Source organism: Meriones unguiculatus, chromosome 3 (assembly GCF_030254825.1).
Source record: "Meriones unguiculatus strain TT.TT164.6M chromosome 3, Bangor_MerUng_6.1, whole genome shotgun sequence".
NCBI lineage: Eukaryota > Metazoa > Chordata > Mammalia > Rodentia > Muridae > Meriones > Meriones unguiculatus.
This window is the reverse complement of record NC_083351.1, coordinates 163,204,284-163,229,419: the sequence shown is the minus strand read 5'-3', so window position 1 is coordinate 163,229,419 and position 25,136 is coordinate 163,204,284. Positions and strand designations below refer to the sequence as shown.

The 25,136-nt window shown below is 40.9% G+C and overlaps 1 protein-coding gene across 4 annotated transcripts in view; it reads left to right on the top strand.

The window, feature by feature from the left end:
• The window catches only part of Adamts3 (ADAM metallopeptidase with thrombospondin type 1 motif 3), a 217,431-nt gene that overhangs the window by 177,106 nt on the left and 15,189 nt on the right, over positions 1-25,136 (top strand). For 2 of the 4 annotated variants that reach the window (XM_060381244.1, XM_060381243.1), the window contains exons 6-18: positions 1,246-1,329; positions 3,745-3,901; positions 4,691-4,796; positions 5,169-5,312; positions 5,841-5,973; positions 7,702-7,815; positions 9,980-10,125; positions 11,255-11,430; positions 12,516-12,649; positions 17,148-17,271; positions 19,093-19,149; positions 20,657-20,737; positions 22,284-22,447. In XM_060381244.1, the coding sequence (XP_060237227.1) occupies positions 1,246-1,329; positions 3,745-3,901; positions 4,691-4,796; positions 5,169-5,312; positions 5,841-5,973; positions 7,702-7,815; positions 9,980-10,125; positions 11,255-11,430; positions 12,516-12,649; positions 17,148-17,271; positions 19,093-19,149; positions 20,657-20,737; positions 22,284-22,447 (1,620 nt within the window). Of the gene's footprint in view, positions 1-1,245; positions 1,330-3,744; positions 3,902-4,690; positions 4,797-5,168; positions 5,313-5,840; positions 5,974-7,701; positions 7,816-9,979; positions 10,126-11,254; positions 11,431-12,515; positions 12,650-17,147; positions 17,272-19,092; positions 19,150-19,397; positions 19,482-20,656; positions 20,738-22,283; positions 22,448-25,136 lie in introns of all 4 variants that reach the window. The other 2 variants (XM_060381246.1, XM_060381245.1) reach the window with 2 other exon arrangements.

Below are 25,136 nucleotides of genomic sequence, written 5' to 3'. Positions count from 1 at the left end.
CTGGAATCTCGAAACATCTAAATAGAGATTTCTTGTCTTGTTTCTTGGTGAGTGTGGCAAGTCTAATGTGGTAAGTCAGAGTTTCCTGATGCATGAGTTTCATTCTATGATGACTGAATCTTCTGTATTTTCTGGCCTTCCTTCCATGGCATTCTACTTTTCTCTGCAGCTTTTAGATTTGCTAAGCCTGCCATCCAAACCTCCTGGACCTCAAGTGAAACTGTGGTTAGTTTTCATCTCTCTCTTATTTCTGTTAGAAGTTTGAGCCCTTGTTCTGGGGAATAACTAGTACCTGGAATCTAGCCAGGTAATTTTGCCTTTGTCATTCCTGCTAGCATTCGCCAAGTTGGACAGATTTTCTTTGCACTCACTTTGCAGTAGCTTAATCAGAAGATATAATTACAGTGTGCTTTAGATTTCTGTCTGCCAGTAATTCACTGTGTGGTTTAGCTTGTCGACTAAAGTCTACAGGCTTCATCCTCCTCCTCTGTATAAAATGGAGTTGAACCGTGACCTAAGATTGCTTTAATTCCAATAGCTATATTATTAAAGCACACAAAATCACTTTTTGAGAAATTCTAGCCTAATGTTAAAAAAGAAAATCATGACATTAGACCCAAGTGAGGTCTTCAGACTTGAATCCAGCCCTGACATCTCTGATATGCACATATACAGTCACCTTGATGATGCACATTCTGAAGGATTTCTATACCACAGTAGTTCTAAACAAGCATTGCCCCAGCTGCTCTATCCTGGGGGACACTGGGAAGGCCCCCTACTTGCTAACTCACAGAGCACCAAAGCTTCTACACAGAAACCCTTCAACCAAAGGAGCACTCCCGCCAGCCACCTATACACACCTGCCTGTCCGCCTTCTTTCTGTGGTGACACTCACAGGAGGACAGAACATCACCAGAGTCACACTCTTGTATTTGGTTTAGGTGAGTCTTGTGTTACATCTAAGCATATGCGTGAATGTAAGCCTGCATATATGTGCATGTGTGCACATTTAATAGACATTCATTTAACAGTTCATTTAATAAACATTCATTTTTCTCTGTAGTTTGCAAAAATCAGTAAATCACATATCCAAAAAATGTTCCAAAACAAAAGATAAATTACTTCATTTGGAGACGGGCTTAATCTGAATTAAAAAACAGTGTAAATTGGCCAGTCTGACTAGAATGCTGCATGTGTCTTGACATCTTTGGCCTTTCTTGTAGCGACTGTCTCCTTTGTCTCCAGGTAAATGAAATCTACCACGATGAGTCCCTCGGAGTGCACATAAATGTGGCCCTGGTGCGAATGATCATGCTCGGCTACGCAAAGGTGAGCTGCCTTGAAACGTGTGGGCTGTGAACCCCAGAGACCAGGTTAGCCAGTAGGAGCCTGGGTGACAGAACTACCTTCAGTCCTGTATAGACTCATGGTTGTACCATGCTGGGAAGGAGAGTCTTCCAGAATGGGAAGAGCTTTCTCAATCAGAGCGACTTTTTGCTAGAGGCAGGTCTCATGTAGCTCAGGTTGGCCTCAAACTCCCCAAGGAGTTTGAGTCATCCTCAAGGTCAAGGATGACCTTGAACACCTGTTCCTTCTTACTCTACCTCCTAAATTTTGGGATTATAAGCATGCACTAACATGCCCAGTGCATAGTCTGCCGGAGATTTAACCAAGAATCTCTTGCACACTACACAAGCACTCTATGGACTGAGTCTGCCCAAGCCTTTAGAGGTGACTGAATAAGCAAGTGAACAAGAACGGAAGCCATTAGGAAAAGAGAGAAGAAGGAAAGAAAAGAAAATGTGCTTAGCCTATTCCCATCAGGTTTGTGAGCTGTATATGCATTCAATGTTTCTATGTGAAGTGACCATTTATATGGTCATTATTCTCAAAGCACTCGGAATACGTCCATGAAGAAAAGAAAAATATCTTTTCAATTTATTTAACACGATATTTCAACTGTATAGATTTAAGAGTAAAGCAACCCTGACTATTTTTTTTTTCAGTTAAAGAAGTTTTACTCCTTTTGAAAAGAAAAAGTTGGGCCCAAATGTAGACAGTAGACATTCTTGACATATAATTGAAAACCAGTATATATCAATATTAGATGTGTTCCTGTCCTTGGAAAGAATTAAATTCCTTTGAGAAGCCTGATTAAATTGGTAATTTCATGTTTGAAACAATGAATGTTTCCCACCACTAATCCTCCTGAATAGGAAACGCTAGTGAACTTGAGCATTTGGGAGACCGGAAGCCTCTGTGTGTTTCTTACACATCTGTCCTCATCCCTGCTCTTTACCTTCTCTCAAAAGCCTGAGGTACTTTGTATTGCTACAAAAGACCAGCTAACCACAGCTGGAAGATCTGACAGCCTTTAGTTGGTTGTTAAATCATTCACTTGGCAAACTATATGATTAGCATACAACAGACCAAGCTAAGTTTATTAAGAATGGAAACACTGATAATAGCATTTGCTGAAATTTAACAAAACTCTGGCTCCTCCAGCCAATTAGGAGCTCATTTAGGGTTCCAAAGTTAATTTCTTTTTCTGTTAGAAACACTCTGGGAAGGAGACACCTAACTCCGGACCACAATGTGAAATATATATATATATTTCACATTGTGGTCCGGATATATATATATATATATATATATATCCATTGAAGTTACCAGATAAGAGACAAAAACCCTGTCATTATCATGAGGTTAAAAAACTATTTTTTGTTTTTTTAATTTAATTTAATTTTTTTATTATTAGCTATATTTTATTAACTCTGTATCCCTGCTCCCTCATTCCTTCCCAATCCCACCCTCCCTCCCTCATCTTCTCCCTGTCCCTTACCGAGTCCACTGATTGGGAAAGACCTTCTCCCCTTTCGTCTGGCCCTGTTTTATCAGGTATATTCAGGACTGGCTGCAAAGTCCTCCTCTGTGGCCTAGTAGGACTGCTCCTCCCTTGGGGGTGGGAAGATCAAAGAGCCTGCCATTGAGTTCCTGTCAGAAATAGTCCCTGTTCCCCTTACTATGGGAAACCAATTAGTTACTGAGCTACCACGAGCTTCGTCCGAGCAAAGGTTCTAGGTTATATCCATACATGGTCCTTGGTGGAGTGTCAGTCTCAGAAAAGACCCCTGTGCCCAGATATATTTGGTCCTCGTGGATCTTCTATCCTTTCCACGTCACACTAACTCCCCTTCTTTCATATGATTCCCTGCACTCTGCCCAAGGTTTGGTTATGAGTCTTAGAATCTGTAAAAAGCTATTTTGACTCTTCACTCTACACTAAAGTTTGTCCAGTCTTGCCAAATCATGAAAGACTGTGTTTTCCTCCTATGTAGAGATGATTTCTGGACCAAAAGAATACATGAAAATTTTAACTTAGATCTTTGACTTTCCTATCTCTGGAAAAAAGTCTCATGCAAGAATCTTTCCCAATATTTGTCTTTAATGTGTGAAACCTAAAATTTGAATAGAATCGGGAAGTATTTTAGACTTCTAGAAATCTGCCTCAAAATGATTAACACTGAGTCACTCCATGGTAGTGAATCCTGACATCAAACAGGCAATGTGTATGTCTGTGGGCTTTCTCACAGGCAGCATGGAACCCCTGCCATGGGGCTTCACGGGCTTTTAGAACTCCTGAATCAAAGTTGATCTCCCAAATCATACTTCTGAGTCATTGTTGAAATAGCATCCCAGAATCCAAGTCACAAAAACTGTGTTTAACATAATCTGTCCTTTCAGTCCATCAGCCTCATAGAGAGGGGAAACCCATCCAGGAGCCTGGAAAATGTGTGTCGCTGGGCTTGCCAGCAACAAAAACCTGATCCCAAGCATGCTGAACACCATGATCATGCAATTTTCTTAACCAGGCAAGACTTCGGGCCTGCTGGAATGCAAGGTATTACTATAACTATGTAGAAGTAAAATCAAGTCAAATTTTCAAAAGGAACTCCAAGGAAAGCAGGTTGTGCCATTTTCTCTACCAATTTCCACCACCCACTAGCCAAGCATACACTTTCCCTCTATTTCTTCCAGTGACTTTCTGTAGAATCTGCAATGTCAAATGCCACTTAAACACCATAATAAATTACCCTTGCCTTTAAGATAATGATTGTACATTTGGAATGTGGAAGGGATGCTGTAACACGCAGTATGATTTCCACTAACTGTTCAGAATGAGAATGGCTCCTGCCAACAATCTGTCTACCAAAGTCAGCTTGCATTTCTCTAATAAACTCTGATGTAGACTGTGGAGAAAGACCGATGGTTTTCTTTTCCGCATTGGTGGGATTTCTGGCTCCCGCCATTAGAACCAAGATATGAAGGGCCTTTTACTAAAACAGAAAGACAAGGCCGAGATGGTGGGCAGAACAGAATGGTAACCCCAGGCCATCCCTGCCTGCTTTCCCAAGAGAATGTAGCTTACTGATAACAGAGAAATAATGTTGCCCCTATCTACGGGAATGCTTCTTCTTCTTCTTCTTCTTCTTCTTCTTCTTCTTCTTCTTCTTCTTCTTCTTCTTCTTCTTCTTCTTCTTCTTCTTCTTTTTCTTTTCTTCTTCTTATGCTTCTTATGCTTCTTCTTATGCTTCTTCTTCTTTCTATACACTATTAATTATGATGAGTTATATCTATCCATCTACCTATATCTTTTATATATGAAATGAGTGATTGTTATTATCTGCAGGATATGCACCTGTCACAGGCATGTGTCACCCAGTGAGAAGCTGCACCCTGAATCATGAAGATGGCTTTTCATCTGCTTTTGTAGTAGCCCATGAAACTGGCCATGTGTAAGTTACTGCTGACAGCTAGAGAGGAAAAAGAAAGTTCTTTTTCTTTACTTCTCCATTGTTGTTCACACTCTGAGTAAAAATGCATGCCAGTGTGAGATCTCATCCTTCGCCAAGTGTAAGGAGCTGAAAACGGTGACGGGTCCATGTGCTGAAACTCAATGAGTCACTCTGTCTGGCCAGGCATGCCCGTGCCTTTGATGGCTATAGAATTTCATTAGACGGCTCTCAATTTCAGTGTCCATGGTGTCTCCAAGGAAGCTATGTTGACTTTTCAAAAAATGTCTTTCCCAGCATGTACTGTGAGAAAAAAAAGTGAAGTCCAAGCCATGGCCCTGCAGTTCTTACCAACAAGGTCTCCTTTTGTTCTAGGTTGGGAATGGAGCATGATGGACAAGGCAACAGGTGTGGTGATGAGACCGCCATGGGCAGCGTCATGGCGCCCCTGGTGCAAGCTGCCTTCCATCGCTACCACTGGTCCAGATGCAGTGGTCAGGAATTGAAAAGATACATCCAGTATGTGCCTCGCTGCATGTCACACCCTGCTGCATGTCACGCCCTGCTGCATAAGGCTACATACCTGACATCAGAGGTGTCGACCCAAAGGATTCTGTAATGTCACGCAGTGGTTTAAGCCGTGAACCTAGGACTTGAGTGTAGTTTTATCTGGGTTTCCCTGGGGTAGATTCCTTACGACTGAGGGTCAGACCTGACCTAAGGATGGAGACAGGGAGTTTGTATGGTTTCTGCTACTATGTAGAGCTGGATCTGTCCTGCCACTCTTTGGATATGCTCACTTAGTGACATGAATGTGGCTGCCACAGCACAACTGTATTCCCAGAGCTCTGCTTGGTTCACTTTCTCCAAATTAGCAAAGATGAAAGATGAGTGGAATAAAACCAAAGCCATTAACATCCATGTTTCTGAGAACATGCACCTATGAGCTAACAAAACCTCAGAGTGTTTGAGCTAAGTGGCCTTTCCCTTTAAGGCCTGACTTCAACAAGGAGAATTTAAATGCACTTAATGTTTTCCTTTCTGCAGCTCCTATGACTGTCTCCTTGATGACCCCTTTGAACATGATTGGCCCAAACTCCCAGAACTTCCGGGAATTAATTATTCCATGGATGAGCAATGCCGTTTTGATTTTGGTGTGGGCTACAAAATGTGCACAGCGGTATGTAACCTACTGTCAAATTAGGTGTCTCGTCCTGAGGTCTGTTTGTGTCATTCCTGGTGGGTGGACTTTGCAAACTCACTGATACAAGCGTGAAACGATCTACAACCATCTTTTATTTACTGTGTTGATTGAGCTAAACTAGATGCTTTTGGGTACATAGCCTGAATTGGTCCTCATGAGAGATAAGAAGGGAGATTGACAGCTCACAGGCTTTTATTCTTTAATTATTTTTTTATATTTTAAGATTACAATATAATTACATTGTTGCCTCCTCCCATTTCCTCCCTCCAAAGCCTTCCAAATACCTCTCCTTGCTCTTTTTCAAATTCATATATTTTAAAATTATAAGCTGATGTTACAGATATGTATGTGCATGTGTGTATTTTGTGTATATATATATATATATATATATATATATATATATTTGTATGTAAGTGTGTTAGTGTGTGTACATGCATATTGCAGAATTGGGGGCAGAGATATTGCAAGGCTTTTATCTTTAGGGTGAAAAAGCCAAGATCACAGAGCTTCTTGAACCACTTATTCACCTGGTAAAACAGAGGGCTAGCTGCTCTTTGTTCAAGGCTCTCCAATTCAGAGCTTTGTGTCCCATTCCTCCCCTGGTTTTCTCACCTTCAGAGATAATGTTCAGCTTCTCTACAATACGATGGGATTTTGTGAAACGTGTATGATGGTAGATGCCTATACCCACAGTCCTTGTGAGGATGAGGCAGGAGGATCATGAGTTTGAAGCCAGGCTTTTTCAGCTACTTAGTGTATTCGAGACCAGCCTGGGCTATAAAATAAAGCTCTGCTTTTAGTGGTTTTAGTTGGTTTTTACTTTCCAGCAGTTAGACACTAGCATATGGATGTCAGGCAAAGTAGGTCAGATCTGACACTAAATCCGTGAGCATGAGTACCATATGTGACATCTCTGGTGTAGTTTTCTTATATCTGAAGTGTGGACAGTGATAGTATAATTTATGTGAAGACCAAATGTGATGATGTAATTAATGTGCTTAGCACAATGAAGGCATATTGCACTTATCATTGCTACTCCAGAGTATTCTAACTTGGAACCCTAATGCAAGTGTTTATCTCTTAACATGTTACCACTTTGGCTATCAACTTGAAATTAAAATAACTCCACTCAAAACAGTAAGATCTGGAGAGGACAGGAACTCCACAAGGAGAGCAGCAGAACCAACAATCTGAGCACAGGGGTCTTTCCTGAGACTGATACTCCAACCAAGGATTATGCATGGAGATAACCTAAGACCCCTGCACAGATGTAGCCCATGGCAGTTCAGTATCCAAGTGGGTTCCATTGTAATAGGAACAGGGACTGTCTGACATGAACTGATTGCCCTGCTCCTTAATTACCTCCCCCTGAGGGGGAAGCAACATTACCAGGCCACAGAAGAAGACACTGCAGCCACTCCTGATGAGACCTAATTGACTAGGATCAGAAGGAAGGAAAAGAAGACCTCCCCTACCAGTGGACTTGGGGAGGAGCATGCATGCAGAGGGTGGAGGAAGGGAGGGATTGGAACGGGAGGAGGGAGGAAACCACAGAGGGGATGCAAAGTGAATAAAGTGTAATTAATAAAGAATTTAAAAAAAATAACCCATTCCAATAATATGACACGAAGAAGTTGTGTATCAAATGTGATGGGCAAAGGTCCCACTCTCTGAAAGTTAATAGTTTGCATCTTTCTCTTCCAGTTCCGAACCTTTGACCCGTGTAAACAGCTATGGTGTAGCCATCCTGATAACCCGTACTTCTGTAAGACTAAGAAGGGGCCCCCACTCGATGGAACCGAATGTGCTGCTGGGAAGGTGAGTGTGCTTCCTCATTGAGCTTTGTGGAGCGCTGCATGGGAACTTTTCAACATCTAGCAAATGGCAGTCACTGCTGGGCTGTCTTTCTTACAGAGTGTGAGGTGCCCGTGTGGTTTCCTTATGGCAAGCTGCTAAGATAGTGTACTAGCTTCTGGGACTGCTTATCACAAATTGTCACAAAGCTGATGGTTCAAAACACTAGAAGTTTGTTCTGTAATGGCTCTTGAGGGCAAGAACCAGTTGTGCTGAGGTAGAGTCTGTATGTAGACAAGGCCACACTCCCTCCAGAGACTGTACTAGCAATTGATCCATCCCTTCTAGTCTCTGGCTACCATCCTCCTATATAATGGCCAAACTCCTCTGACCTATGACACTTGGGTGTCTCTTTCCTCTGCCCCTTTCTTGCAAGGACTGAGTCTTTTCATAATGTTTTGAGCTTACCTAGATACCTCAGGATCATCTCCTGAATTTGAAATCTTTAAATGAATCATGTTTATGCAGAATCTTTTACTAAATAAGGTCACCTTCACAGGCCCAGGCATTTGAAGTTTTTAACACTGGGAGGACCAGATCATTTGGCTTGCCATGGCCAAGGGGAAGGGCAGTAAGGACACTGATCTCCGGCCCCTGCTACTTGGGACTGATTTACTTGCTGGCATAGTGTCCTTTGTGGAAGTTGCCCAGAAATAAAGGCATGTGAATTTATACAGAAGATTTGGCCTCACTCCTGGGGGCAAGATGCCCAAAGGTTTTAAATCTCAGATTGTGTAGTTGAGACTGAATGCCTGGAAACTGGCTGTATGCCAAGATGTGCTTCTCTTAAGGGCAAAGAGCCCAAAACAAAGGCATGCTAAAAACGCAAGTTGAAGAGCCTTGACTAGTCTAGAAATAATATATTGTAGATAGGCCCAAATGCTGACAGAAAAGATTAATACAACTTTTACCTTTCTAAATGGTTGATTTCAAACATACATGAACTGTTCTTATATGAAATATGCATACTAATAAAAACCTGCTTACAAGCACTTGCATTCTGTCAGACACTATGCCAACTACAATATATATAGGGTCTTCCCTTGAGAAGAGTTAATAAATAAATTTTCAACTAAAAATAAGAGCAATAATGAGTAGAATCACTTTTGGCTTATTGAAAAGTTATGTTATAATCAATTTTAGCATCCAACTCCCCTACATGTAATTGTATAATATTACATTTAAATGTATAAAGTTTTAGAAACTGTTTTGTCTGCAATATACAAGAAGGCAATTGAAATTTTTGGAAAGAAAATAAGCAATTCCCTTTGAGTACATACCTGCCAAATGCTGGGTGGTATTATCCAGGAATCTCACAAGTGATGTTGTAACTGTATTAACCCCACTTTGTTCTCACACACATGTGGCCGCTAAACAAACCATGAATTTTTATGTACATTCATTTTACTTATCTGAATGGTAAAAAAAATCATTATCTAACCCACCTATATCTCAGATTGATAAATTAATATTCTATAAAGTTAAAGGTGCTTTGAACGCTGAATTAACTTCAGTTAATTACTTTTGAGGTTGAGACATATTCGTATGCCATTGTTTTAAAAGGGGGTACATTGGCATCTAACACTCTAGGGTGATGGAAGCGGTGAACAGCGAAACTGAGAATGGTATCTGCTCAGCACTCATTTCTGATGTAACATTTCAATGCTTATCTGAGTAAATGTTGTTCTAAAAATAAGGTTTATTTTCATTAGTGTATATGTATATGTGTGTCTGTATATAACATGTATGTATATGTGAGTGAATGCCCAATGTCTGTCCGGTGCCAACAGAGGCAAGAAGAGGGCATCTGATCCCCTAGACTTGGAATTACAGTAGTTACGGGCTGCCCAGGGTGGATGCTGGGAACAGGACTCAGACCCTTGGCAAGAGAGCAGTGAGCACTCTTAGGCAGCCCCAAGTGCAACCCTTTAATTTTATTCTTAAACTTATGAATCTAAGTTATCCTTTTGACAGGCTATCTTTGTGAAGCAAATGCCTAGGGATATTTTAATTCAATATTTAACTGGAGGGAGAATAAAGAGTTGAAGACCTTCTACTAAGTCTTCAGGCTATTTCTTGAATAGCGCCTTCAGCAACCGTCACAATTATCTTTGTTCATTTCCCTCAGTGGTGCTATAAAGGGCACTGTATGTGGAAGAACGCTAACCAGCAAAAACAAGATGGCAACTGGGGGTCATGGACCAAATTTGGCTCCTGCTCCAGGACGTGTGGAACTGGTGTTCGTTTTAGAACACGCCAATGCAACAATCCCATGTGAGTATAGCCCTGGAACTCCTGTTGCTTCCTGGTAGAGCACAGAGTGATTCATGTTCTGTTCCTAGTGGTTTTTCTTCGTTCATCCTGCTTGCAGAATAGAGGCTATGGGAAAGTATTGTTCATGGTTCACAAGCCAGCATCTTTGGGGTTAATGTTACCAATGTGCTGGAGACTGGTCACTCATGAAGACAGACACTCAAATGAAGAGGAGAGAGTCTTTTATGAAGATGTTTGGGACCATGACGGAGTAGAGCAGAGAGAATAGATACCGTGTGCCCTGTGAGATATTTGGCCTGTCCATAAAGAAGAAAAGGGTTATTGGGGGAATAAAGTACCAACAAGTTCAACTAAGTTCCAGAAGGTAAGTCCAGCTGCTTCAGTGTAGAAGTACAGAAAGATGGTAGCAGACCGGAAGGGCCTATGAGAAGAAAATGCCATCCGCTCAACCTGACAAGATTTATTATATGAGCCAAGGAAAAGTAATGGAATTATTCACCTTGGATATGCTGGCTTCTCCATCTGGGGCTGACCCTGTGAGCAGCCCCTTCTCTGTTCTAGCAGAAGGGTAGCTCTGAGCATGCCTGCGAACTGTCTCCACAGGAGGGGAGGATGGCAGTACTAGAATTAACAATGACATTTAGAAGGACAGCCGTGAGAGTCAAAGGCTAACTCAACCCGCGGTCTATTCTAAGTTCTTTAAATCTGTCACACCATTGAATTTTACCACTTCCTTGTTTGGAAAAATCATTCCATTTTGCATTTGACATAGGAGAAAGCAGAGACACAGGACTGTATGCTCAATGTTTCTTTGAGTTGCACCTGCATGTTTTATACATGGTAGAAATATCATTTTCTTGAGTTCGCTGGCCTGCATTCCACCTTTGTATACTTCCGCAATGAATGAAATGGACCATTTGAAAACTGAGTCAGGTCGTGCTTGGGAGTCATCACCCCTCAGCACAGAGAGAGGGAACTTTCCGAGAGACATTGGGCATTGGGAGTGCGGCATCACTGAGCCTGTGCTGGCAGCTCAGACGCTTGGCTCTCTGCCCAGCAGCACTGCATCTGTGAGCCCGGGCTGCTGGGCTGATGCCAGGCCGCCTTTGAAATGTCATCTTTTCTCTAGGCCCATCAATGGTGGTCAGGACTGCCCTGGCGTTAATTTCGAGTACCAGCTTTGTAATACAGAAGAATGCCAAAAGCACTTTGAGGACTTCAGGGCCCAGCAGTGCCAACAGCGTAACTCCCACTTTGAGTACCAGAATACCAAACACCACTGGCTGCCGCACGAACATCCTGACCGTGAGTGGATAGCATTCTTTGTCCTGCTGTGTGGATGGTCACTTAGCACTTAAGCTTTGCTGACACTGAGCCCGTGCACTCTTGAGCCCTGGGTGGTAACATCGGAAGCAGGGTACGTACAAAGGCCAGTCATTCCGGGTTCCCAAGAATCAGGCTAAAGGATGCCTTTCCCTGAGAGGTAGCTGTTTGGCAGGCATGTGATCTGGCAAACAGCCCTATCACCAGACCTATGGGAAGTGACACTGAATCACCTGCTTCAACTGAAACCGTCAACTAAGAAATAACCACGGCAGGGGAAAATAGTCCGTTTACAGCTAAGTCAAGATGGAAACCAAAAAGCAGAAAAAGAAAAAAAAAAAAAAAAGATGGCCATTTATTGAATCAAAGACTTCATAGCCTTAAACTAGTCTTGGAAACTTTCTTCTAATGTTTGACTTCTTCCCATTAAATTTTGGGTTAGATAAGCTCAAAATGAAATCTCTTGTCATATTTCTCTTTGATTTGCTGATCGATGTGTATACACCACTGAATTCTACTGAGTAATGTTTTTTAAGGGAAATGTAAGCATGGGTAGGTCAAAGTTGGACGCTCTCTACAAAATGAATTATTTTTCTAATTTATTTTAGTGAAATGAATCACCTGGTTATCAATTGCATAGATTCCACAAAGGGCACAGATATCAGCTGAGTGTTAGAATGAGACCAAAGACGAATGCAGTCAGTGTCCAGAATGTTACTAGAGTGAACGTGGCTTTGAGTCAAAGCTTACTAAAAAGCTAATGTAGGTGACATCAGGGTTTACCAACACAGCCTGCCACCGGCAGTCTTAGGCTCTTCTGACTGATGTCCCTACTAAGCTAATAGAACCCCTTCTTATCTCAACAATGGCACAGTGTAGATGACATAAGTAATCATTCACATTAAAACAAACATGCATGGTGTCATTTCTGCCCTTTTTATTCTTCCAGTATTTCTTTCATTTGCTTTTCAGGAACCCATATTGAAATGTTATATCTTAAAGTAAACTGTGCTGGCCAGACATCCTATTTTATGAAAATAACTAACTTAAGCCTGCCTCTTATGCAGCCAAGAAAAGATGTCACCTTTACTGTCAGTCCAAGGAGACAGGGGACGTTGCTTACATGAAGCAGCTGGTGCACGACGGGACTCGCTGTTCCTACAAAGACCCGTACAGCATATGTGTGCGAGGCGAGTGTGTGGTGAGTTCAAATGTCTGCCTCCACAGCGCCTCACAGTGTCTCCCTGTCACTCATAGGCATCCAGTGAGATGCTACGTTTACTGTCACCCATAGGCATGTTTGAAATGATTTTCAACTGATTTGTTTGTTTTGGTTGTTTGAGAAAGGGCCTCACTGTGTAGCTCTAGATGGCCTGGAAGTCACGGTACAGGCTGGCTTCAAACTTGCAATGATCTGATTTGCCTGTCTCTACCTCATGAGTTTTGGAATTCAAGGCATGCACCATACCCAGATCTCAGCTCATTCCTATTTGTGAGGTAACATTGCAGTGGCCATTATGAAGAGCTGAAAGAATAGCATGAATTGGAGAAATCATGCTTAGTTAAAATCAGTCTGGTGACTGCCTAAATGAAGATTCAAGAACAGTTTTTTTTTTTTTTTTCAATGCAGTTTATTCAGGAACATTGAACAATCCTCGGACCCCGGGAAAAGCCAGCCCACAGCTTAAATAGCCTCTGGGTAGCCAACCCAGGCGTGCCACGGGGGCAATGCAGATAGGTTCACATACATGGAAGCAAGCCAGATCCTCGGCCTTAGCCAAATGTGGAATTGTTCGTGACAGAGAGCACTCACCAACGGGAAGGTGGAAGGCGGAAACCAGCTCCATCTTTAAGGCATAGCATTCCGCAGCTCTCTACAGTTCCCCCTTTTTGTTTTAGACGCATCAGGCAAGAGTAGAGGTCTGATCTCTGATATTAGAAATAAATTGGGACTTTGTACAGATGTTCATTTAGGTGTCATCCACCCAAAGAGCATCAGACCCATCCGATACCTTTTTCTCAGAGGCGGGACCTGGGGCATCAACCCGCATGCAATCAGACATGCTCTTCTCTGGGTCCAAAGCGGCTGACCCTAAGTGCAGTGCTTAGCCTCCCAATCGAGTGGCCATTGTCACAGTAAATTCTACTGGAGTGGACGCAGGACTAGCCACAGGATTATCAACATGGATTGCTGCAGCCATGAATCATCTGAAGGAATGGGCGGGCATGGGAGTGTTAGCAGGCCTTCTGGTGTTGGTCTCCTTGGTTGGCCTGTGGTATATATGCAAGATTAGAGTCTCACAACAGTGTGATGCAGCCATGATCATTCAGGCCTTTACAGCCATTGAAGCAGGACATTCTCCCCAAGCATGGTTGGATACCATAAAAAGCTAAAATGATACGCTCAAGAACAGTTTTAATTGGACTTTTGACACAGCCAGATAGTTTTTCTAAGTAGCTAATGTCTCTAGATTGGGAACCCAGTGAGGAACTGCATTTGCTTTTAGTGTTTCACTGGTGTGGTAACCCACTGTTGTAAACATCTTTTGTTTTTGTAGCATTTCCTTTCTGCACACAATGTGTTCTGATCAGGCCCGCCCCTTACTCCCTACCTCCAGTTCCTCCTCTATCCTCCCCACCACTCTTCCTCCCCCTTCATGTCCTCTATTTTTTATTTTTCTTCTTACACTCACTGTGTCCTCTTCGTGCCGCCTGTGTACACGAGCACAGGCCCTCCACTCTAGCATGGGTAGCCTTTCAGGGGCACATCCCTGCGGAGAAATTACCCTCCCTCCCCCAAGTAGCTATAAATTGCTGGTAGCTCCTGAGATAGGGGTGGGACTACAGGAGCCCCCCATTACCCATATGGGATTTTGGCTGGCTTCATCTTGTGGAGGTCTTGAACATGTTTTCACTGCCTCTTTGAGTTCATCCTTGTGGCAGCACTGTCATGTCAACCAAGTAATATTTTGCTGCAGATGTCCCTCGGAATATCTCCACCCATCTCCCACAGTGAAGCCTAAGGTCAGGGTGGGTTGTCAATGTCCCGTGTTGAGCTGGGAATTGCATAGCTTCTTTACCTCTGTGTGTTGAGAACAATTGTAGGTCTCTCTTTTGAACACCATGCAATGCAAAAGGAATCTTATCTGACGATGAGCTCCTGGAGTGGGCTTTAAATCCAATCAGAAAGGGATTGATTACTCCCATGAATCTGTGCCACTGCTGCGCCAGTGGGCATATCTTACCAGGCAGTTCACTGCTGTAGCACACAGAGTTCACAGTAGGGTAGGATGGTTGACTGCTTTCCTCGCCCATTAGTTTAAGTAGAACTGTGAAGGTTGGCCTGCAGTGCTGAATCTTCCAGGTCAGCATCAGTTTAATTTCTCAGTGTCCTGTGATTCATGTATGTGGCGTTGTCAGCAATAGGGTCCTACCATCAAGTTCTGAAGGGAAACCAAGAGAAATGGCAACAACCTGCAATGTTTGGAGAGCTCTTGGATACTCCACTGGCCAGTAATTGAAAAAGAGGTCACCCATACCTGACACTGGGCTTTTTTATTTGATGGGCTATGCTATCTGAGAGAGGCATTGATCCCCTCATTATAAAATAACTATATTTGATGTATGCATGTGTATTGCATTCTAGTTTAAATACCATTTTAATAAAAATCCAATTCTAAGTTTGTTCAAAAGATTAATACAGAAATCCCGTTCTCTTATCCTATCTTTCAAATGGTTCTAAATTTTAATACTGAATTCTATGTCAGGCCCAAAATTGTGGGCAATGAAAAAGGTTTCTTGTCTCATTTAGTCTTTTCTCTAATGGAGTTTATTTTCTTGGTCATAATCAACTGCTACTGTAAATGTCCACATTAACTGGAATGGTATTCCCAGCATCCTTTTTCTTTTCATTTGGCGAAACCTGAAGTGACGTTTTATTTGGGTTTCTTTTATCTCTTTCTCTCTTCTCCACCCCAATCCTTTCCAACACCTCAACACCATGTAGGAGAGAAAGAAGGTTAGTAGGGGCAGGGGGCATAGTTTTCCTTAGCTGCTTCCTGTTGTTTAGGGATGTAGTTCCTTGGAGCAAGTCTAATCTTCATTTCAGGATATCTCCAACTTCTTGTCAAATTGCAGCAACAGCAGGGGCGAAGCACCAACATCATTCCTCTTCCTTGGTGCTCCCTTTCTCTCTCTGGGTTATGGCCTTTATTCCCTCCCGGAGTCCTCAGAATTAAACTATCTGCAGCTGGCAAAGAGCCCCTCTCATAGATCATAAGAGGCAAATAGTTTCCTGCTGAGGACAATCTGGACCAGTCCCATATCCTACACCTGGGATTAAAACAAAAACATGTTTATATATCATAAACCAAAACTTGTAAAACACTGAAGCATGCCATTGTGTTGCTATAACAGAATACCATAGCCTGAGTAATTTGTAAAACCAAAAGAAAGCAAAGCTCATGCTGAATGAGTTTAGGTGTTTTGGCCTATGGTCTGGAGCTGCAAAAACCAAAGATGTGGTGATGGCATCTTCCTGTTGAGTCATCCATGCTAGAAGTTAGAAAGGGAAGAGACGGTCACTCTTATGACACCACCTCTCTCTCTTGATAACTATCCCATTTCTGTGAGTATTTAAACTCAGCAGAAGTCTCACGATCTAATCGTGGCAGCTTATCATTTAGTTCATCTTGTTGATTTGAGATAGCATCTCACTCTATTTCCCAGGCTGCTTAGACACTTACTGTGATCCTCCTGCTTTAGCCTTCCCAGTGCTGAGATTAGACAGATGGAAGCCCACACCTGGATTTCCCACATTTTATTAGGCCCTGCCTCTCCATACTTTGGACTTGAGGATTAGGTTGACAACACAGAGTGTTGAGGATTGATATAAATGATGACAGTGGAATATTATTGTCATCACTTTTTTTTAACTTCTGCAGTATTTAGTACCAAATATATGTCAGTTCCCCTCCTGATTATCATCTCAAACCTGTAAGAGCAATGGTATATCATGTTCCCATTTACCTGAAGGTTCTGCCTGGTCCAGAAGCCTTCAGTAGTTGCCTGTTGACTGTGAAAATGAAAACTCACCTGATCCAGGCCTAGCTTCCCCACTGTGCAACACCTGCCTTCTCCCTGCTTCTTCCTATGTACAAATATTGATCTCTAACTCTACTCTCCGTGAATGTAAAAAGTCATAATTATTTGAACCTTTTCTGCTTCTAAATGTCTTCTTACTTTGTTTCTTCTGGGTTTTGTAAAACTCTCTGGTTTTACAGCCCAAACCACTTTAAAAAAAAAAACACCATTTTACAACTCACAACATTACTGTACACCTTTATGAATATGAGAGCAACAAGGAGAAAGCACCAGGCCATTGCTATATGGTATTTTTTTCTCCCCAGAATCAACTTACTTCTTTGCTTATGAATCTTGTTCAATTGTGTTGGGAAAACAATACTAGGAAAATGCTTCATTGGAGCAAAGACTCCATTTTAAAAAGCCCGTGCTTCATTTTGTTTATTTGAATTCACACTAGTTCTTCAAAATCTGGGGTCTGAGAAATCATCACTAGAGTCGGTGTCTGGCCTGAGCTCACTGCCTGTGTGCCATCCCTCAGTGAAGACATCACCATCCTCTGGGGTGGTGTTTGCTGCCTGGCACATCACAGTTAGTTTAACGTCTTCTCTCCACAGAAAGTGGGCTGCGACAAAGAAATTGGTTCCAACAAGGTTGAGGATAAGTGTGGGGTCTGTGGCGGGGACAATTCCCACTGTCGGACTGTGAAGGGCACATTTACCAGGACACCCAGGAAGCTTGGTAAGATGTGTGTTCTCCTGAATTAAGACCCTTTCCTGCTATTGGCCATTTTTGAACATCTTTTTAAATTTTTGAGATTGTTTTTCAATGAGTGTCACAGAAAATAAGTTTTTTAAGTAGTTTAAAAATAAATTATTAAAAATAAGACTTTAAATTAATATTTCAAATATTTATTAATTACTAATTAGTAAATATAGGAAAATGACTACTAAGTTGAGTTAAGGGATACTCTATTAGTTTTAGTGCTTAGAGAAATATGTGCTATATGCTATTTTGAATTTAATCAAATGGATATGGGACTAAAGGTTAATTTTGAATATATGTGGCATATAACTTATTGTCTAGAAATGTAGTGTTACAAAACTTTAAATATAACTTTAACATATTGTACCTTTTTCACTTATTTTTATCTTAAAAGTGAATAATTTTATCTTGTTATTATATTTATGGAACTAACATTCATAGATAGCATAATCTTTAACAGTGTACTTTAAACAAACAGATGTTTTGTATGAAAAATGAAAGGAAAAATAGCAATACAACCAAAAAGTAATCTGAGGTATGATACCACATGTATGTGACATTTTGTGCTCATCACAGCCCTTTTACCTGAAGTTAAATATACATTAAAAGTCCAAAAGATAACATAAAAAGCTATCCCCCTGCAATAGATAATTTGTTAAAATATTTGTAGTTGCATAAATTATAAAATAATACTTGCATACAAATACATATTTTTGAGGATTTATTTGGAAAATATTCAGGAAAATAGCAGCTAAGGGTAAATATGACATGACGCTGTCATGAAGATTCTCTTAAATCTCCTGTGGCATTATCAGTGTCTGATGGGATGACAGAGAGCACAGGGAACCTTGGTTTGGGTCTGGGAGTTGCCTCACAGGTTAATAGCACTGACTGTTCTTCTGGAGGACCTGGGTTCTGGTCCCAGCACCCACATGGTGGCTCACAACCAGCTATATTCCAGTCCCAAAGGATCCGATAGCCACTTCTCACCTCTGCAGGTACTGGACATGCATGTGGTGCACAGTCATACACGGAGGCAAAGCACTCATATACATTAAATAAACAATGTCTTTTAAAAGGACATTTGCTTTACTTCAAGTCATTATAACTTATAGAAGAACACATAAAAATGCTGTGTTCATCATCATACAAATGGAGCAATCTCTTTGTCCATTTTTATACAAATTACAGCCAGGCCGCCTAACTCTGTAGGATTTTAATTTCAGATTTGCTCTGTGATGTATTTTGGATGACAGGTAGGTGGCCGTTTTTCAAATGTGGCCCCTGATCCTTGAAGCCTGTGCCTTCATGATGAATTACCATGGTTTATACTTTGAAAAATAGTTTGGAAGCAAATAATGCCACTTCTGGCTGGCTGTTTGCATACTTTTAGCAAAGCAAAGAGAACTGATGTTTAAATATTACCCTTCTGTCAGAACCAAATATAATTTTCTGTGCCTTGCTAGGAGAGGATGAAATGTGCTTGTTTTCCTGAAGTTATATTTAGTTTTCTATGTGGGGGTGTGGAATAACTGGCTTTATTTTCAGGATAACTTAATGTAAGGAAACCTCTTCTTTCACTGTAATAATTCTTCCTTGGTTTTGTGTAATGTAAGGACATGATACTGTTTTTCAGACCACCTCAAAGTTATGCTAAGCAAGTGTCAAGGTCAAAAGAACATGTGACATGTCCCTTCAGTCTCCCAGATTGAAAGCGGTCAAAGATAACCTAGCCTCCATTTCTTTTCATGAATGTCGTCACAGATGTGCAATAGACTAATTAACCTTTCCCAACAGGCAAACATTTAAGCAAGAGATGCCATAAGGAACTCAAGTTTCTGGAAAATGAAATCTGCAAGTATTCACCTTCAAATCACCTCCATCACTTTGCATCCATGCTCAGTCTTACTTTCATTGACTATTAACAGTTTACCAGCATTTGCTAACTACTGTAAACGCATTTTGATTTGAACGTTTAAAATTTCAGAATATGTTTTATATCTTACCCAATAAAAATCTATTTGGCTTACGGGGGTAGTCAATGAAACAGCAAGACTTTGATAAACACGAAAACTCCACTAATTAACGACATTTTATTTAAGGGAAGACGAGAGGCGCGTTCGTTTTGCCCAAAGGAGCTCGTAATATTTCTCTTGCTGAGACAAGAGAAACTAAAAATGTACTGGGTAAGTTGTAGCACACTGCAGAAAGATGGGCATCCATAAATGACCTCACGCTGATGGGTGCTCCTTAGCATCTTAAGCATGTTGCTTTTAACCATTGCTTACTCAGGCAAACAGCGCAGCTCCTGGATTGGGGCTGTTCCTTAGGTTAAGGTGCTGAAAACCCTGATCCTAAATGACCACTACATTTACTTTGGACCATAATAAATATTATGTAAGAGTTGGGTAAGTCTACCTATAGATAAGAATTAATTATACATATACAAACAACAGACTTTTTTCAGATCCTATCAGTAATTATACATTTGTATCTGGACTTCCTTTTGCATACATCCTGGATTATATGAACTAGAAACTCCACAATCTACTAAAAGTTTAGGTTGGATAATTTCTTATATTTATTCTTATTTGAGGAAACACCTTCCTAAACAGCTGATTTCAAACTCAAGATCCCCCTGCCTCAGCTTCATAGATACTGGATTATAAAGCAGGCATCTCCTCACCAGGATCCAACTCATTTTGACTGGACATGAGATATAACATGTCTGCCTCTCAATTTGTGGATTTATAGTCATGGACATAATTGTAAGTGATCTTTAATTGTAGGGCTTATGATATTGTTCAAGTTTTTCCTATGAGGATATAAAGTTCCAGTCGTCAATTTATGGCTATTAATTTACAATTCCTGGCTTAGAAGATTGAGCCTGGAACAAGGTAAAAACAGTACCTAATACACACATTGCATTCAGTTTTCCTTCAAGCAGGTTTCTTAAATATTAAAACATTTCAAGATATAGAAACTTAACTATTTGCAGTGTCATGCAGATGGAAGGCATATCTCCAGTTCACCACCTAACAACCTTTATTGAAACTCGACCCCACTGGGAAAGGCAGTTACAAAATTCAGGATAAGGCAGGGTGATTCGGGATGCATAGCCGTTTGCCTGAGCAGCTGGTGCAATTCATAGGTCAACACAGCCTATGAATCTTCCTCCCCAGTGGAAACTTTTCTCCTCATGCGGGATGTCTCACAGCTGTGGAGTTAATGCCCGAGATGCACCTTTTGGTTTATGGATGCCCTCTTCTGCACTCCGGAGCAGTAAGGACGCAGTGCTGGACTAACCACGGTGTTGCCTTTGTTTTCTCTGCTTCCTCCAATATGCACTACACATGCAAAGGGTACCTTAAGATGTTTGATGTGCCCCCTGGGGCCAGACATGTGTTAATCCAAGAAGACGAGGCTTCTCCTCATGTTCTTGGTAAGTGTTTCTGTCTGCTGGCACTGCTTCTCCGTGCACTTAGACATGAAATGTCAAAGACATTACACAGGGGCCATTTGTATGTATATATAGTATACATGTATGTATATGATATATTTACATGTATGTATACATGCATATGCATGCAAGGATGAGGGTTATACCTAAATTCATTAGTTGGATATTATGTGAAGTTTAATCATTTCTCCCAGCTATCCTTACATTAAACAAATATTTAAAACTGAAACTTCAATTTTTCATAGAAAAGGGATTGGTTCATAACTCCTGAGAAAACAGTTTTACAAGTTTTATTTATTAATCATATTTTGCTCTGAATTAGGAGATGATAAAAAATACAATGTACTACATTAAGGGGAGGAAATAGGAAAAAAAAAGTTTTTATGTTGAAAATGGCTAACAGAGAGTTTGTAAAACTACCACAGGAGAATTTTGCCGTTCCAGTGTAAATTTTTCCTTATATCTGGGAGCTTTCAGTTTTTGATTGGCACAGACAAATGCAAAAAAGATTCTTTTTCTCTTTTACAGGAGAATAGTATAGAATGCCCAATACTAGAGCAGTTTGTATTTGAAATATATTCAAAAGTATAAGCAAGGCTGTCCTGCTAGGGCAGGAGCACCCTGCCTGTGCACACACTGAGGTGTCTTAAAGTTAGGGATTAGCTCTCAGCTCTGTGAAATTTTGGAGCAAATTTGTTTTCATTCACTTGTCATGTCCTAAAAGTCTTTGTTTTGGTGCTTCGAGAGCTATTTAAGTTATATTTACCATCAAGATGGCCTAACCTATAAGCCTTTGCTCATAGTTCGTTTGCTAGTTTCTGAAATCCTTATTGTTCATCCTAGGATTCAAATTATTCTTGGAATAATTGTTTTAAATGCTTAAGAGAAATAAATATAAAATAAGTGGTTTTAGCTAAATATGTTTTTTAATGATGTTAGAATTATGAAATGTTTTCTCACTTACTGATGGAGACCTCCAAACTGAAATTTTAATGTTATTTTCCCACTAGAAAAGTTTTATATCCTAACAGCAGATTGGTAATGCATTAAGAACTGTATCAATGATAAACATCCTGAGTGGTCATCATCAGAAAAACTATTGGCCTGAAAATCAGTTTAACTCTTTAGGGTGACAATCAATATCTTACCAATCTTTAAAGAGATAGTTTATATTAACAAAGTGTTTATTATATCCAAAGTGGTCCCACCTTCCAAGGAAATGTACAGGATGAGTGAGTTAGAATGTGCTAATATCTTTGACAATGTTTCCAAATGGGAATATTTGCAAACATTATTTTTCACTCTTTTTATCTATTTAAGTCAGTAGGAATGCTTCTCAACGGTTTATCATCATTCAGTGATGAATGAGGGGAGCGGGGAAACCATTAAAGCTAACATTCATTTTCACTGCTTGATACTAATAAGGAAGAGGAGTCATTGTTCTTAATAACATTGGGGAGATTTGCTGTGAGTCATCAACAACACCATAGGATAAAAGTGTGCCCATCACTCATTTTCCTTCATTTAGCTATCAAGAACCAAGCCACAGGTCACTACATTCTAAACGGCAAAGGGGAGGAAGCCAAGTCACGGACCTTCATAGATCTTGGTGTGGAGTGGGACTACAACATTGAAGATGACATTGAAACCCTCCACACGGATGGGCCCCTACGTGATCCCGTCATTGTGCTGGTATGTGCAATGCAGCATGCTATGTTCTTGGCCTCGTTTATAATCTAAGTTAAATGGAAACATGCTTAGCTAACCTACATGACTGGATATTTTCTTGTTTCTTTCTTTGTAATTTTATCAATGTCTCCCTGTTCTGTGTGCAACATTTTCCTATAGTTTAATACGTATGATGTTTTACTTGAATGACAAGTTAAAGGCAACAGAAACAAAAGTAGGTTTTTATATTTAATCGCAAACTTAACATTTTTTTATGTCTCTTTTGATTCACTATTATTTACCTTCTATATGGAGAACTTCCTTTGGCGGTTTCTGTGATATGAGTATTGAAATCTCAATGAATTCTCTCAGCCCCTTTTCAATTAATTGAAAATGCAAGTATTTTGCCCTCATTTCTTGAAGGTTATCTGCAAGAAATGTAGATTTAGGTTATTATCAGTCTTGTAGTTTGGATTTAGAGATGTCTTCACACTTACTTGCTGAATAAGCATGCTATTTATAATATACAATGAACACAACACATCAAGAATTCTATACTGGAAGCTTTTTTCTTAATAAATGCAGGTGATATGGTCTGAGAAACATAGCAGAAAAAACAGAATTTTATCAGAAAAGCCCCTGGTATGAAAATCTGTTATTTAGACGACTATCAGTGTTTTGGCAACATTGAAGAGGTAGACTGTAAAGAACTCTTTATGTTATGTGCAAATTATGTTAATTGTTGGAGAAGTATCGGTTAAGAGTTGAGGGATTATCCATGAGAACCATCTGGCCACCTGCAGCAGAAGAACACATGAGCTTGTTTGGCGGGTATTTGTAAGTGAGGTCACAGCCCTCAGAAAGGGTCTGTCTGTTGAGGAGTCCCACTCAGCAGCCCCCGCCTCCCCCTTCTTCCAGGAGTCTTCCCTGGTGGAAAGCCTTGGAGGGTTCCTTATAGCCATGGGTCATGTGCAGGCCTAGCCAACCAGGCATGCTGTTTCATAAAGTGTGTGAAGCAGGCAGCCTCTGGGTGAGACTGACTTGAATGGGGAGGCCTGATAATGTACTCGTAGTTACAGAGATAAGATGGAAACAAAGTGAGGGACAAAGTTTGAAACTGGTAATGAGATTGTTGCCTTCCAGAACTTCTGAAGGTTTTGTTTGAGCCACAATTAAAACCATTAGAAGTGTGAAAGCTGTCCCAAGTGTCAGAAAGCTTTGGTGGTTTCAGGTAGCAGCCTCGTCTGAAGTAGTATTCTACTCAGGGGCTAATAAACAGGAGGTGTGTTTTCCTGGTTGGCAGAATCTGTGTCTCCTAGACTCCATTATTTATTGTGAGAATCTCCTTTCTATAAGAAATCTGAATGTGGTATGCCAATTTTCTATAGCTGCTTTTTGTAAGGATTATGCACTACTCTTTTTTCACTAGTGTGAGAATTGATTTCATTATGATTTTACATGTCATTGTACTTTGCTCATATTTACCCCCATTGTTCTTCCCTGCTTCTTCCTGCAGCTGGTCCCTTTTTACTCTGGTCTTCCTTCTGCTTTCACATTACAGATACACATCTCTCTGGGACTAAACATGCAATATTTTACTTCGTTTTCCTTCCTGCCAAGTTCACTGTCTTGTTCTCCCTTCCCTCTGGACACCTTTGTCCCATCATATTTCCCCTCTACTTTCATATCATTTGTACACACAATAATTTTTCTGTGTGTAAGAAATGAAACACATGCATGCAATGTTTGTTCTTCTGAGCCTGGCTTATTTCACTTAGTGTGCTCCCCACTTCTATGCATTTTGCTGCAAATGCTGTAAGTTCATTCTTTATAGCTGGTTAAAACCCCAATTTCATATATACCCCTGTTTCTTTATCTGCTGATGGACATCTAGGTTGGTTTCATATTGGGAATTATGCTGCAATGAGCATGGATATGCAAGTACCTCCGTGGTGTGTTTATATTCCTCCAGTACATTCACAAGCGTGGTAAAGCTGGGCCATAAGGCAGCTCAGTGTTTTCTGAGATGCCTCCATAGTGGCTGTCTCACTTTGCATGGTGACCAGTAGTGTACAAAGCTCCTCTTTTTTCTATATCCTCGCCAGTCTTTGTAATCCTTTTTATCTTGATATGTTTATTCCTTATATTCAGCTTTCCCTTTACATTCCAGGTCTCCAAGCTTCCTGCTTCTATGGAAGCTTCTGTTTTCTCCCTGATGACCCACCATTCCCTGCTTCTGAGTTTATACTTTATACTCATGCATGAGCAGTTACTTGGCTCTGGTCCAGAGGTTGTTAAGTCTTTGACCTTTTGAAGCCTCCTCTTCATTAGGACTGGTCTGTTTTTACTCTACCTTATGCTTACAGCATGGCCTTCGGGACCTAACTGAATCTTTCAAATGTTAACTGAGCCCTCTTCACTCTGCTGGGAAAAGTCCCCCTGACTCTCAGCCCTGGCTGTCCTCTGGTCTCTTTTTTATTATCATCTAGCAATAGCTTCTTGAGAGCACACAGCATCTCTAACTGACCATGCAGAGGCCAGGCCTCTGGTCAGGACCTGAAAGCTCCTTGGACACCCTTCCAAGCAGCCTTCTCCTCTTCAGGCCCCGCGGGTTCCAAGCTCTGATCTTGACATGGGCAGTGTAGCAGTACTGCAAGGCTTGGCTCATGCTTGACCTCTGGACAAAGGTCTGGATTCTGGATACTGTGAGGAC